This window comes from Haliotis rufescens, unplaced genomic scaffold, assembly GCF_023055435.1.
Source record: "Haliotis rufescens isolate VD_foot unplaced genomic scaffold, xgHalRufe1.0.p SCAF_5, whole genome shotgun sequence".
Lineage (NCBI taxonomy): Eukaryota > Metazoa > Mollusca > Gastropoda > Lepetellida > Haliotidae > Haliotis > Haliotis rufescens.
The window spans coordinates 36971262-36987610 of NW_025964223.1; the positions used below are offsets into that span (position 1 = coordinate 36971262).

At 46.2% G+C, this 16349-nt stretch overlaps 1 protein-coding gene across 1 annotated transcript in view; it reads left to right on the plus strand.

The window, feature by feature from the left end:
* Positions 1 to 16349, plus strand: part of LOC124118530 (homogentisate 1,2-dioxygenase-like) — a 49523-nt gene that overhangs the window by 17518 nt on the left and 15656 nt on the right. Inside the window, exons 8-13 of the mRNA XM_048384432.1 lie at positions 2904 to 2983; positions 3720 to 3819; positions 7648 to 7769; positions 8875 to 8979; positions 9141 to 9267; positions 13907 to 13959. Of these exons, the coding sequence (XP_048240389.1) occupies positions 2904 to 2983; positions 3720 to 3819; positions 7648 to 7769; positions 8875 to 8979; positions 9141 to 9267; positions 13907 to 13959 (587 nt within the window). The remainder of the gene's footprint in view (positions 1 to 2903; positions 2984 to 3719; positions 3820 to 7647; positions 7770 to 8874; positions 8980 to 9140; positions 9268 to 13906; positions 13960 to 16349) is intronic.

Consider the following 16349-nt stretch of genomic DNA (forward strand, 5'->3'; position numbering starts at 1 on the left):
TGTGTGGGATGTCTGTGTGACCTGTGTGTGACGTCTGTGTGAACTGTGTGTGACATCTGTATGAACCATGTGACATCTGTGTGTGAACTGCGTGACCTGGGTGTGGTGTCTGTGTTTACCATGTGTGACCTGTGTGTGAAACCGCATCTGACCTGTGACATCTGTGTGAGCCCTGTGTGACCTGGGTGTGGTGTCTGTTTGAACCATGTGTGATGTCTGTCTTTCCCGTGTGTGACATGTGTGCGAAACCACGTCTGACCTGTGAGTGACATGTGTGACCTGAGTGACATCTGTGTTCACCCTGACCTGTGTGTGATGTCTGTGTGAACTGTGTATGATCTGTGTGAATTGTGTGTGACGTCTGTGTGATGTCTGTGTTTACCATGTGAGACCTGTTTGTGAAACCCCGTCTGACCTGTGAGTGACATCTGTGTGAGCCATGTGTGGCCTGTGTGTGATGTCTGTGTGAACTGTGTGTGACCTGTGTATCAGAGTTAAATATCTGATTTTAATGAGATTGCATCTGTCAGTAAGTTGTTGGTAAAGTGTATGACCCATGTTTTGTGAGGCCTGTTTGTAAAGTGTTTGTAACCCTTGACCTGTGTGTGAAAGGTGTGAATGGTGTGTGACCTGTGTGTAATGACTGTGAACCATGTGTGGCATCTGTGAACCGTGTGTGACATCTCTGTAAACTGTGAACTGTGTGTGATGTCTGTGTAAACTGTGTGTGACCTGTGTGTGACATCTGTGTAAACTGTGTGACCAGTGTGTGATGTCTGTGTAAACCATGGTGGGAACCGTGTGACCTGTGTGTGATGTCTGTGTAAACTGTGTGTGACCTGTGTGTGACGTCTGTGTAAACTGTGTGTGACCTGTGTGTGATGTCTGTGTAAACCGTGGGTGACCTGTGTGTGATGTCTGTGTAAACCGTGTGTGACCTGTGGGAACCGTGTGACCTGTGTGTGACATCTGTGTAAACTGTGTGACCTGTGTGTGATGTCTGTGTAAACTGTGTGTGACCTGTGTGTGATGTCTGTGTAAACCGTGTGTGACCTGTGGGAACCGTGTGACATCTGTGTAAACTGTGTGATGTCTGTGTGACCTGTGTGTGATGTCTGTGTAAACTGTGTGACCTGTGTGTGATGTCTGTGTAAACTGTGTGTGACCTGTGTGTGACGTCTGTGTAAACTGTGTGTGACCTGTGTGTGACATCTGTGTAAACTGTGTGTGACCTGTGTGTGATGTCTGTGTAAACTGTGTTAGCTCTGTGTGATGTCTGTGTAAACTGTGTGTGACCTGTGGGAACCATGTGACCTGTGTGTGACATTTGTGTAAACTGTGTTAGCTCTGTGTGATGTCTGTGTAAACTGTGTTAGTTCTGTGTGATGTCTGTGTGACCTGTGTTAGCTCTGTGTGACATCTGTGTAAACTGTGTGTGATGTCTGTGTAAACTGTGTTAGCTCTGTGTGATGTCTGTGTAAACTGTGTGTGACCTGTGTGTGATGTCTGTGTAAACTGTGTGTGACCTGTGTGTGACATCTGTGTAAACTGTGTGTGACCTGTGTGTGACATCTGTGTAAACTGTGTTAGCTCTGTGTGATGTCTGTGTAAACTGTGTGTGACCTGTGGGAACCATGTGACCTGTGTGTGACATCTGTGTAAACTGTGTTAGCTCTGTGTGATGTCTGTGTGACCTGTGTAAACTCTGTGTGACATCTGTGTAAACTGTGTGTGACCTGTGTGTGATGTCTGTGTAAACTGTGTGATGTCTGTGTGACCTGTGTGTGACCTGTGTGACCTGTGTGACCTGTGTGTGATATCTGTGTAGTGTAAACTGTGTTAGCTCTGTGTGATGTCTGTGTAAACTGTGTGTGACCTGTGGGAACCGTGTGACCTGTGTGTGACATCTGTGTAAACTGTGTTAGCTCTGTGTGATGTCTGTGTAAACTGTGTGTGACCTGTGGGAACTGTGTGACCTGTGTGTGACATCTGTGTAAACTGTGTGACCTGTGTGTGATGTCTGTGTGAACTGTGTGTGACCTGTGGGAACTGTGTGACCTGTGTGTGACATCTGTGTAAACTGTGTTAGCTCTGTGTGATGTCTGTGTAAACTGTGTGTGACCTGTGGGAACTGTGTGACCTGTGTGTGTCTTCTGTGTAAACTGTGTTAGCTCTGTGTGATGTCTGTGTAAACTGTGTGTGACCTGTGGGAACTGTGTGACCTGTGTGTGACATCTGTGTAAACTGTGTTAGCTCTGTGTCATGTCTGTGTAAACTGTGTGAACCATGTGACCTGTGTGAACCGTGTGTGACCTGTGTGTGATCTGTGTAAACAGTGTGTGATGTCTTTGTGAACCATGTGTGACATCTGTGTGAGCCATGTGTGATGTCTGTGTGACCTGTGTGAACCGTAAGTGACCTGTGTGTGACATCTGTAACCTGTGTGAACTGTGTGAACCATATGTGACCTGTGTGTCGTCTGTGTGAACTGTGTGTGGACCTGTCTATGGACTGTCTGTGACCTGTCTGAGACTTGAACATGGTAAATTATGTACGGTAAATTTGATCTGTTGTGACAGGTATACAGATTAGCCCAAGTCTGGATTCCAGTGTATGTATCTACACTGAAATCGAACAATTAAGGGGGCGGTCGGGTAGCCAAGTGGTTATAGCGTTCGCTCGTCACGCCGAAGACCCGGGTTCCATTCCTGAAATGGGTACAATGTGTGAAGCCCATTTCTGGTGTCCCCCACTGTGATATTGCTTGAATATTGCTAAAAGCGGCGTAAAACACTCACTCACTCACTCATTCGAACAATGAAGACATGATTATATATTTCTTCATATGTTATAATTTAAAGAATGCAGTTCCACTGACAAATTTAGTGACTCTTATTTTGCAGTTCCTCAACAGGGTGGTTTGTTCATAACAACAGAGTTTGGACGTATGAAGGTCGATCCCAATGAAATCTGTGTGATTCAGGTCAGACACATTTATTGTAAATCCTATTGGGCCATTTCATTGTCGTTTGAGAAAGTATCTGTGTGAAATGTTGTATGTAGTGTGGCCAACACAGGTATATATATATATATGTATGCTACCTGTGAAGATACAGGTTGGAATAGCTCTGCAGCAACCCATGCTTATCGTAAAAGGTGGCTATGCTTATTGTAAGAGGTTACTAACGGGATAGGGTGGTCAGGCTTGCTGACTTTGTTGATGCATGGCATCGAATCCCAATTGCATGAATCGATGCTCATGATATCAGTCACTGGATTGTCTCATCCAGACTCGATTATTTACAGACCACCGTCATATAGCTGGAATATTGCTGAATGTGACAATAAACAAGAAACAAACAAACAAAATATATGTATGTATCTATCCTGTTTGAACTATTTGTTATTTGAGTTAAATAAATGATTTTTGAAGATGCTTTATCCCTTAACTCTAGTGAGATCTTATCTGAATATCTGCAAGGCCTATGAAGCTGCATATTTGATATGATGATCCACCCAATGGCCTGGCCTTGTATTGATTAGTAATGTTGACTGGAAATAGCCGTTTTGAAACTTCTGTTTTGGACCTCTACTTGACATGACTTGTGCAATGCATGGAAGTGCAAGTTGGCATGATTAGTGTTTGCACATGAGTACTTTATGGCACTTTCTTCTTATTGAACTTACTTTCCGTCCTTTCCACTTGCTCTGGCCCACAGCGAGGTATTCGATTCAACGTGGCCGTGACAGGAGACACACGAGGCTACATGTTGGAGGTGTTCGATGACCACTTTGTGCTGCCAAACTTAGGACCGATTGGTGAGTTGATAGCCCAATTTCTGGGTACTGAACATACTAAAGGTTGTAATAAGAGTATTTTCATTGACAGGGGTGGTGATGAAATGAACAGGACATAGCTGTCTTCTGATGGACATTGAGTTCTAGCAACTTCAAAACCATACCCATATTTGTATATGTGAATATGATAGAACTGATTTTCACAACATTTGGCCCTGCCTAGATTGTCTAAATAGTAAGGTGATGAATACCCTCTCACCACCTCTGTGGGCTGACCAACCTGGGTGATGAATCCCCTCTATCCACCACTATGGGCTGACCAACCCAGGTGATAAATCCCCTCTGTCCATCACCGTGGGCTGACCAACCCAGGTGATAAATCCCCTCTGTCCACCTCTGTGGGCTGACCATCCCATGTGATAAATCCCCTCTGTCCACCTCTGTGGGCTGACCATCCCAGGTGATGAATCCCCTCTGTCCACCTCTGTGGGCTGACCAACCCAGGTGATGAATCCCCTCTGTCCACCACTGTGGGCTGACCAACCCAGGTGATGAATCCCCTCTGTCCACCTCTGTGGGTTGACCATCCCAGGTGATGAATCCCCTCTGTCCACCTCTGTGGGCTGACCAACCCAGGTGATGAATTCCCCTCTGTCCACCACTATGGGCTGACCAACCCAGGTGATGAATCCCCTCTGTCCACCTCTATCGGCTGACCAACCCAGGTGATGAATCCCCCTCTGTCCACCACCGTGGGCTGACCAACCCATGTGATGAATCCCCTCTGTCCACCACTATGGGCTGACCAACCCAGGTGATGAATCCCCTCTGTCCACCACTGTGGGCTGACCAACCCATGTGATGAATCCCCTCTGTCCACCTCTGTGGGCTGACCAACCCAGGTGATGAATTCCCCTCTGTCCACCACTATGTGGCTGACCAACCAAGGTGATGAATCCCCTCTGTCCACCACCGTGGGCTGACCAACCCATGTGATGAATCCCCTCTGTCCACCACTATGGGCTGACCAACCCAGGTGATGAATCCCCTCTGTCCACCACTGTGGGCTGACCAACCCAGGTGATGAATCCCCTCTGTCCACCACCGTGGGCTGACCAACCCAGGTGATGAATCCCCTCTGTCCACCTCTGAGGGCTGACCATCCCATGTGATGAATCCCCTCTGTCCACCTCTGTGGGCTGACCAACCCATGTGATGAATCCCCTCTGTCCACCACTGTGGGCTGACCAACCCAGGTGATGAATCCCCTCTGTCCACCTCTGTGGGCTGACCATCCCAGGTGATGAATCCCCTCTGTCCACCACTGTGGGCTGACCAACCCAGGTGATGAATCCCCTCTGTCCACCTCTGTGGGCTGACCATCCCGGGTGATGAATCCCCTCTGTCCACCTCTGTGGGCTGACCAACCCAGGTGATCAATTCCCCTCTATCCACCACTATGTGGCTGACCAACCAAGGTGATGAATCCCCTCTGTCCACCACCGTGGGCTGACCAACCCATGTGATGAATCCCCTCTGTCCACCACTGTGGGCTGACCAACCCATGTGATGAATCCCCTCTGTCCACCACCTTGGGCTGACCAACCCATGTGATGAATCCCCCTCTGTCCACCACTATGTGGCTGACCAACCCAGGTGATGAATCCCCTATGTCCACCACCGTGGGGCTGACCAACCCAGGTGATGAATTCCCCTCTGTCCACCTATGTGGGCTGACCATCCCAGGTGATGAATCCCCTCTGTCAACCACTATGGGCTGACCAACCCATGTGATGAATCCCCCTCTGTCCACCACAATCGGCTGACCAACCCAGGTGATGAATCCCCTCTGTCCACCACTATGGGCTGACCAACCCAGGTGATGAATCCCCCTCTGTCCACCAACGTGGGCTGACCAACCCAGGTGATGAATCCCCTCTGTCCACCTCTGTGGGTTGACCATCCCATGTGATGAATCCAATCTGTCCACCTGTGGGCTGACCATCCCAGGTGATGAATCCCCTCTGTCCACCTCTGTGGGCTGACCAACCTGGGTGATGAATCCCCTCTGTCCACCACTGTGGGCTGACCAACCCAGGTGATGAATCCCCTCTGTCCACCTCTGTGGGCTGACCATCACAGGTGATGAATCCCCTCTGTCCACCTCTGTGGGCTGACCAACCCAGGTGATGAATTCCCCTCTGTCCACCACCATATGGCTGACCAACCCAGGTGATGAATCCCCTCTGTCCACCACTATGTGGCTGACCAACCCAGGTGATGAATCCCCTCTGTCCACCACCGTGGGCTGACCAACCCATGTGATGAATCCCCTCTGTCCACCTCTATCGGCTGACCAACCCAGGTGATGAATCCCCTCTGTCCACCACTATGTGGCTGACCAACCCAGGTGATGAATCCCCTCTGTCCACCACCGTGGGCTGACCAACCCAGGTGATGAATCCCCTCTGTCCACCACTATGGGCTGACCAACCCAGGTGATGAATCCCCTCTGTCCACCACTGTGGGCTGACCAACCCATGTGATGAATCCCCCTCTGTCCACCACTATGTGGCTGACCAACCCAGGTGATGAATCCCCTGTGCCCACCACCGTGGGGCTGACCAACCCAGGTGATGAATTCCCCTCTGTCCACCTATGTGGGCTGACCATCCCAGGTGATGAATCCCCTCTGTCCACCACTATGGGCTGACCAACCCATGTGATGAATCCCCCTCTGTCCACCACTATCGGCTGACCAACCCAGGTGATGAATCCCCTCTGTCCACCACTATGGGCTGACCAACCCAGGTGATGAATCCCCTCTGTCCACCACCGTGGGCTGACCATCCCAGGTGATGAATCCCCTCTGTCCACCACTATGGGCTGACCAACCCATGTGATGAATCCCCTCTGTCCACCACTATGGGCTGACCAACCCAGGTGATGAATCCCCTCTGTCCGCCACTATGGGCTGACCAACCCAGGTGATCAATTCCCCTCTGTCCACCTCTATCAGCTGACCAACCCAGGTGATGAATCCCCTCTGGACACCACTATGTGGCTGACCAAACCATGTGATGAATCCCCACTGTCCAATCCTGTGGGCTGACCAACTCAGGTGATGAATCCCCTGTGTCCACCACTATGGGCTGACCAACCCAGGTGATGAATCCCCTCTGTCCACCACTATGTGGCTGACCAAACCATGTGATGAATCCCCTCTGTCCACCCCTGTGGGCTGACCAACTCAGGTGATGAATCCCCTCTGTCCACCACCGTGGGCTGACGAACCTGGGTGATGAATCCCCTCTGTCCACCTCTGTGGGCTGACCAACTCAGGTGATGAATCCCCTCTGGACACCACTATTTGGGCTGACCAACCTGGGTGATGAATCCCCTCTGTCTACCCCTGTGGGCTGACCAACTCAGGTGATGAATCCCCTCTGGACACCACTATTTGGGCTGACCAACTCAGGTGATGAATCCCCTGTCTCCACCACCGTGGGCTGACCACCCTGGGTGATGAATCCCCTCTGTCCACCTATTTGGGCTGACCAACCCAGTTGATGAATCCCCTCTGTCCACCTATTTAGGCTGACCAACTCAGGTGATGAATCCCCTGTGTCCATCACTGTAGGCTGACCAACCCATGTGATGAATCCCCTCTGTCCACCACTATGTGGGCTGACCAACCCATGTGATGAATCCCCTCTGTCCACTACTGTGGGCTGACCAACCCAGGTGATGAATCCTCTCTGTCCACTACTGTGGGCTGACCAACCCAGGTGATGAATCCCCTCTGTCCACCACCCTGGGCTGACGAACTACCATACTTACTTTGTGTAGGAGCTAATGGGCTTGCCAACCCCCGTGACTTCCTGACCCCTGTCGCCTGGTACGAGGACCGCGACGTGGAGGAGTTCACAGTGGTCAGCAAGTACCATGGACACATCTTCTCTGCTAAGCAGGTGAGGGCCACACATACAACTGTTCCTAGAGACTTCAGTATGAGAAGTGCAGTATGTGAAGTCAGGTTATCAGTAGTGAGGTGAGTTAATTGTGTTAAGAGTTTAACTACATGAGCAGTTCTTCACTCGTGTAATCATTATCAATTGTGATCAGTCTTAGTAGTCGTGTAATCATTATCAATTTAGATCAGTATTAGTAGTCGTGTAATCATTATCAATTGTGATCAGTCTTAGTAGTCGTGTAATCATTATCAATTGTGATCAGTCTTAGTAGTCGTGTAATCATTATCAATTGTGATCAGTCTTAGTAGTCTTGTAATCATTATCAATTTAGATCAGTCTTTATAGTCATGTAATCATTATCAATTTAGATCAGTCTTAGTAGTTGTGTAATCATTATCAATTGTGATCAGTCTTAGTAGTCATGTAATCATTATCAATTTAGATCAGTCTTAGTAGTCCTGTTATCATTATCAATTTAGATCAGTCTTAGTAGTCGTGTAATCATTATCAATTGTGATCAGTCTTAGTAGTCATTTAATCATTATCAATTTAGATCAGTCTTAGTAGTCGTGTAATCATTATCAATTGTGATCAGTCTTAGTAGTCGTGTACTCATTATCAATTTAGATCAGTCTTAGTAGTCGTGTAATCATTATCAATTGTGATCAGTCTTAGTAGTCGTGTACTCATTATCAATTTAGATCAGTCTTAGTAGTCGTGTAATCATTATCAATTGTGATCAGTCTTAGTAGTCGTGTAATCATTATCAATTGTGATCAGTCTTAGTAGTCGTGTACTCATTATCAATTTAGATCAGTCTTAGTAGTCGTGTAATCATTATCAATTGTGATCAGTCTTAGTAGTCGTGTACTCATTATCAATTTAGATCAGTCTTAGTAGTCGTGTAATCATTATCAATTTAGATCAGTCTTAGTAATCCTGTAATCATTATCATTTGTGATCAGTCTTAGTAGTCATGTAATCATTTTATATAGAGATCAGCCTTAGTTGATAATTGTTACACACATAGTTTCAGTTTAATACAAATCCTAAAATATTTCTGCTATTATTGGTTTTGATAAATTGTCTGTCTATTTTCCAGAAACATTCACCGTTTGATGTTGTAGCATGGCATGGAAACTACGCTCCCTACAAATACGACTTGTCAAAGTTTATGGTCATCAATGCGGTTGCTTATGATCATGCTGTAAGTATTCCTGTTGGGAACTCATTACTGAAATTGCCTCATTCATGAATTGCCCTATTACCCTGTGTGCATTCTATTCTGACACCAGACAAGTCTTTTATGGATAACAATCACTACTGACAATGTACGAGAGTGAGTGTTCCTTGTATATCTGACTGTAGGATCCCTCCATCTTCACGGTGCTGACGTGCCCCTCCCTAAAACCTGGTACTGCCGTAGCCGACTTTGTCATCTTCCCTCCCCGCTGGTCAGTACAGGAGCACACCTTCAGACCTCCCTACTATCACAGTGAGTACACCTTCAGACCTCCCTACTATCACAGTGAGTACACCTTCAGACCTCCCTACTATCACAGTGACTACACCTTCAGACCTCCCTACTATCACAGTGAGTACACCTTCAGACCTCCCTACTATCACAGTGAGTACACCTACAGACCTCCCTACTATCACAGTGAGTACACCTTCAGACCTCCCTACTACTACAGTGAGTACACCTTCAGACCTCCCTACTATCACAGTGAGTACACATACAGACCTTCCTACTATCACAATGAGTACACCTTCAGACCTCCCTACTATCACAGTGAGTGCACCTTCAGACCTCCCTACTATCACAATGAGTACACCTTCAGACCCTTCTACTTTCACAGTGAGTACACCTTCAGACCTCCCTACTATCACAGTGAGTACACCTACAGACATTCCTAATATCACAGCGAGTACACCTTCTCTGACCTCCCTACTATCACAGTGATACACCTTCAGACCTCCCTACTACTACAGTGAGTACACCTTCTCTGACCTCCCTACTATCACAGTGAGTACACCTTCAGACCTCCCTACTATCACAGTGAGTACACCTTCAGACCTCCCTTCTACCACAGTGAGTACACCTTCAGACCTCCCTACTACCACAGTGAGTACACCTTCAGACCTCCCTTCTACCACAGTGAGTACACCTTCAGACCTCCCTACTATCACAGTGAGTACACCTTCAGACCTCCCTTCTACCACAGTGAGTACACCTTCAGACCTCCCTACTACCACAGTGAGTACACCTTCAGACCTCCCTACTACTACAGTGAGTACACCTTCAGACCTCCCTACTATCACGGTGAGTACACCTTCAGACCTCCCTACTATCACAGTGACTACACCTTCAGACCTCCCTACTATCACAGTGAGTACACCTTCAGACCTCCCTACTATCACAGTGAGTACACCTTCAGACCTCCCTACTATCACAGTGATACACCTTCAGACCTCCCTACTATCACAGTGAGTACACCTTCAGACCTCCCTACTATCACAGTGAGTACACCTTCAGACCTCCCTACTATCACAGTGAGTACACCTTCAGACCTCCCTACTACCACAGTGAGTACACCTTCAGACCTCCCTACTACTACAGTGAGTACACCTTCAGACCTCCCTACTATCACGGTGAGTACACCTTCAGACCTCCCTACTATCACAGTGAGTACACCTTCAGACCTCCCTACTATCACAGTGAGTACACCTTCAGACCTCCCTACTTTCACAGTGAGTACACCTTCAGACCTCCCTACTATCACAGTGATACACCTTCAGACCTCCCTACTATCACAGTGAGTACACATACAGACCTTCCTACTATCACAATGAGTACACCTTCAGACCTCCCTACTATCACAGTGAGTGCACCTTCAGACCTCCCTACTATCACAATGAGTACACCTTCAGACCCTTCTACTTTCACAGTGAGTACACCTTCAGACCTCCCTACTAACACAGTGAGTACACCTACAGACCTTCCTAATATCACAGCGAGTACACCTTCTCTGACCTCCCTACTATCACAGTGATACACCTTCAGACCTCCCTACTACTACAGTGAGTACACCTTCTCTGACCTCCCTACTATCACAGTGATACACCTTCAGACCTCCCTACTACTACAGTGAGTACACCTTCAGACCTCCCTACTACTACAGTGAGTACACCTTCAGACCTCCCTACTATCACAGTGATACACCTTCAGACCTCCCTACTATCACGGTGAGTACACCTTCAGACCTCCCTACTACTACAGTGAGTACACCTTCAGACCTCCCTACTACCACAGTGAGTACACCTTCAGACCTCCCTATTATCACAGTGATACACCTTCAGACCTCCCTACTTTCACAGTGAGTACACCTTCAAACCTCCCTTATTTCACAGTGAGTACACCTTCAGACAATCTTACTACTACTGCAAGCCTTCAGACAGTCCTACTACTACAGCACCGTGAAAGACACTCCTACTACTACAGCACATCTTCAGACAGTCCTACTACTCCAGCACACCTTCAGACAGTCCTACTAATACACCACACTGTCCAGGCAGTCCTGATACTAAAGCACTCCTTTAGACAGTCCTGATACTACAGCACACCTTCAGACAGTCCTGATACTACAGCACACCTTCAGACAGTCCTACTACTACAGCACACCATCAGACAGTCCTACTGCTACAGCACACCTTCAGGCAGTCCTACTGCTACAGCACACCTTCAGGCAGTCCTACTAGTACACCACACCTTCAGACAGTCCTACTGCTACAGCACACCTTCAGACAGTCCTGATACTACAGCACTCCTTCAGACAATCCTACTTCTACAGTACACCTTCAGACAGTCCTACTATTACAGCACACCTCCAGGCGGTCCTACTGCTACAGCACACCTTCAGGCAGTCCTACTACTACAGCACACCTTCAGACAGTCCTACTGCTACAGCACACCTTCCGACAGTCCTACTACTACAGCACACCTTCCGACATTCCTACTGCTACAGCACACCTTCAGGCAGTCCTACTGCTACAGCACACCTTCCGACAGTCCTACTACTACAGCACACCTTCCGACATTCCTACTGCTACAGCACACCTTCAGACAGTCCTACTGCTACAGCACACCTTCCGACAGTCCTACTGCTACAGCACACCTTCCGACAGTCCTACTACTACAGCACACCTTCCGACAGTCCTACTGCTACAGCACACCTTCAGGCAGTCCTACTGCTACAGCACACCTTCAGGCAGTCCTAATACTACACCACACCTTCCGACAGTCCTACTACTACAGCACATCTTCAGACAGTCCTAATACTACACCACACCTTCAGGCAGTCCTACTGCTACAGGACATCTTCAGACAGTCCTACTGCTACAGCACACCTTCCAACAGTCCTACTACTACAGCACACCTTCCGACAGTCCTACTACTACAGCACACCTTCCGACATTCCTACTGCTACAGCACACCTTCAGGCAGTCCTACTGCTACAGCACACCTTCCGACAGTCCTACTACTACAGCACACCTTCCGACATTCCTACTGCTACAGCACACCTTCAGACAGTCCTACTGCTACAGCACACCTTCCGACAGTCCTACTGCTACAGCACACCTTCCGACAGTCCTACTACTACAGCACACCTTCCGACAGTCCTACTGCTACAGCACACCTTCAGGCAGTCCTACTGCTACAGCACACCTTCAGGCAGTCCTAATACTACACCACACCTTCCGACAGTCCTACTACTACAGCACATCTTCAGACAGTCCTAATACTACACCACACCTTCAGGCAGTCCTACTGCTACAGGACATCTTCAGACAGTCCTACTGCTACAGCACACCTTCCAACAGTCCTACTACTACAGCACACCTTCCGACAGTCCTACTACTACAGCACACCTTCAGACAGTCCTACTACTAGAGCACACCTTCCGACAGTCCTTATACTACACCACACCTTCAGGCAGTCCTACTACTACAGCACTTCTTCAGACAGTCCTACTGCTACAGCACACCTTCAGACAGTCTCACTGCTACAGCACACCTTCCGACAGTCCTACTACTACAGCACACCTTCAGGCAGTCCTACTGCTACAGCACACCTTCAGGCAGTCCTACTGCTACAGCACACCTTCAGGCAGTCCTACTGCTACAGCACACCTTCAGGCAGTCCTAATACTACACCACACCTTCCGACAGTCCTACTACTACAGCACATCTTCAGACAGTCCTAATACTACACCACACCTTCAGGCAGTCCTACTGCTACAGGACATCTTCAGACAGTCCTTATGCTACAGCACACCTTCCGACAGTCCTACTACTACAGCACACCTTCTGGCAGTCCTACTACTACAGCACACCTTCAGACAGTCCTACTACTACAGGACACCTTCAGACAGTCCTACTACTACAGCACACCTTCCGACAGTCCTACTACTACAGCACACCTTCAGACAGTCCTACTACTAGAGCACACCTTCCGACAGTCCTACTACTACAGCACACCTTCAGACAGTCCTACTGCTACAGCACTCCTTGAGACAGTCCTACTACTACAGCACTCCTTCAGACAGTCCTACTGCTACAGCACACCTTCAGACAGTCCTACTACTACAGCACACCTTCAGACAGTCCTACTACTACAGCACACCTTCAGACAGTCCTACTACTAGAGCACACCTTCCGACAGTCCTACTACTACAGCACACCTTCCGACAGTCCTACTGCTACAGCACTCCTTCAGACAGTCCTACTGCTACAGCACACCTTCAGACAGTCCTACTACTACAGCACACCTTCCGACAGTCCTACTACTACAGCACACCTTCAGACAGTCCTAATACTAGAGCACACCTTCCGACAGTCCTACTACTACAGCACACCTTCAGACAGTCCTACTGCTACAGCACACATTCAGACAGTCATAATACTACAGCACACCTCTAGGCAGTCCTACTACTACAGGACACCTCCAGACAGTCCTACTACTACAGCACACCTCCAGACAGTCCTAATACTACACCTTTAGAACTGGTTTCCCTGTGGATGTTATTGATTTGATGTCTGCAATCCTAATTCTGAAGTTTTGTTGTCTGTTGCAGGGAACTGTATGAGTGAGTTCATGGGTCTTATTTATGGTGCATATGAAGCTAAGGTATGTTACCATTGGATTTGAATATTCAGTTTACATATTTCAATTGAAATTAGATTCTAAGATCATGATATAAATATATTTTTCTAATCTATCTGTCTGTCCATCCGTAATCATTTCATTTCCAGAGCGTATCTTGAAAACCGTTCAATATTTTTCAACAAAACTTGGCAGATATGTCAAACAGGTCCTGAAGTGGTGCCTTGTTATTTACAGATTTTTGGCATTTTCAATTTTCACAATTTCCATGGAAACAAAATGGGGGGGTAGGCACAACTTGAAAACTGTGAAAAACTTTTCAGCCAAACCTGGTACATGTATTAAACAAGGGCTGGAGTGGTGCCCAGTGCTATTTAGGTATTTTTCAAAATTTGATGTTTCCCTGGAAACAAGTTAGACTCAGCTGAAACAGAGGTAGTGTTTTGGAGCAGAACTAAAAAACTATTCAACCTTTTTCATCCAAACTTTATACAAGGGCTGAAGTATGGTGGCCGAGAGGGGGCATCGCATTCTCGCTTTCTCGCGGTTAAGCAATATCCCCTCTTGACCACTACAGGGGTCGCATGTGATATCTGCTGCAATTAGGAGGTAATGTTTAACTTTTCTCACTATTTACTTAAAACATAATTTAACTGTACAGACGTAGGTGATTTTAAAACAATCCACCGATTTTTGCGTTAAATGTAATTGATTTATTTATGGCCCTATTCAGTTGTATGTGACCATCTCGCCAAAAGCGCGTGGCAGATCATGGCAATACGCTCTAAATAAATTAGGTTAAAATCTAAATATATACTTTTCAAAAGAAGTTAAGAAGACTATGGTTAATTAGTCATGGCTGATTGTTTTGCAAAAATACAATCTTATAATTGTGGGTGTTCTATAACTTGTTTTCGGTAGTATATGATGTTACAGTGTGTCATAATGTTGTCTGTAAATGTTCTTTTTGACATTTGATGTATGTTTCACTTGAATTGTGTTTCTTGTCTTGTGCAAATCTACAAATATATGTACTTGCATATAGTAATTTAGTAAACACTGCTGTGAGTGAGTGAGTTAGTGAGTGAGAATGGTTTCACGTCGCTTTTAACAATAATCCAGTAATATCACGGGTAACACCAGAAATAGGCATATGTTATGTATATCTTAAGTATAGGTTTGTCAAAATTATGTATGTGTGTGTGTGTGTGTGTGTGTGTGTGTGTGTGTGTGTGTGTGTGTGTGTTTGTGTGTGTGTGTGTGTGTGTGTGTGTGTTTTTGTGTGTGTGTCCGACTCATTGTCTGTGTAAACAGGTAGTAGATAACAACATAACTCACATCAGAACGCACAATTGTTAACCATACAGTTTAAATGGATAGAGAATTGCTACATAAATATGTATATTCCTGGCTGAGCCTATACTATAATTGGATATCTAGTCTCTCCTGGCAGGAAAGTTAAACTTTATTTTACAAGCACTTTAGCATTAAATTTAATTCCCGAAGACAGTTTGATCGAAAGTCATTATAAGAAACGAGTTGTTTTTAAAAATATTTACAACGCATTTCATTTGTATTATCCAAGGAATGGGGTTACGGGTTAATGACGCTCTCGAAAGTCCTATTTGTGACTTAAGGTAGAGACATATATCTAATTCATCTGTATTTTGTAAGGGAAACAACTGTGTACATGTATGCATAATGTACATGCAACTTAATGAACATAATTGTGATCCCGAAATCGGAAGAGCACATATTCAGCTTCAATTCCAAATCTAATTACCGAAAAAAATAATTCTTTGGACGTTGCAAACAATACAAACTGGCTAATAAAACTGACTATGAACGAAATGAAAATATGAACAGTGACTATCTGTATTCTTTGAATCTTGCTTATTTATTACACTACAAGAAAATATGCAAGCTAAACGAGAAAAAAAATTACGTGTGTATTTTGTTACATGTTTATCTACTTCAAGATGTTTAAAAATCTAATCATAAGAGGCAAAATAGCGGTGAGAATATCAGCAAAAAACGTTTAAATGTACGGCATTATGGGAAATATCGCTTTCTCGCTCTCTCGCTTTCTCGCTCTATTGCTTTCTCACTTTATCGCTTTCTCGATCTATTGCTTTCTCGCTCTATTGCTTTATCGCTCTATCGCTTTCTCACTCTATCGCTTCCTCTAATGACTAACCATAGTCATATGAAGGAATCAGGTGTTCTTTAACTTCTTTTGAACAGTATGTACTATAAATCTTGAAATTAACGTTCAAGTAAATTATAAATGCAAAAAAATAAGCGTAGACTTAATTACCGTATTCGACATAATAAGCGCCCAGGGCGCTCTCAAAATTAGAATATTATTTTGGTGAAAAAAAAGTTGAGTTGAAAGATTAATTGTTTAATTTGTT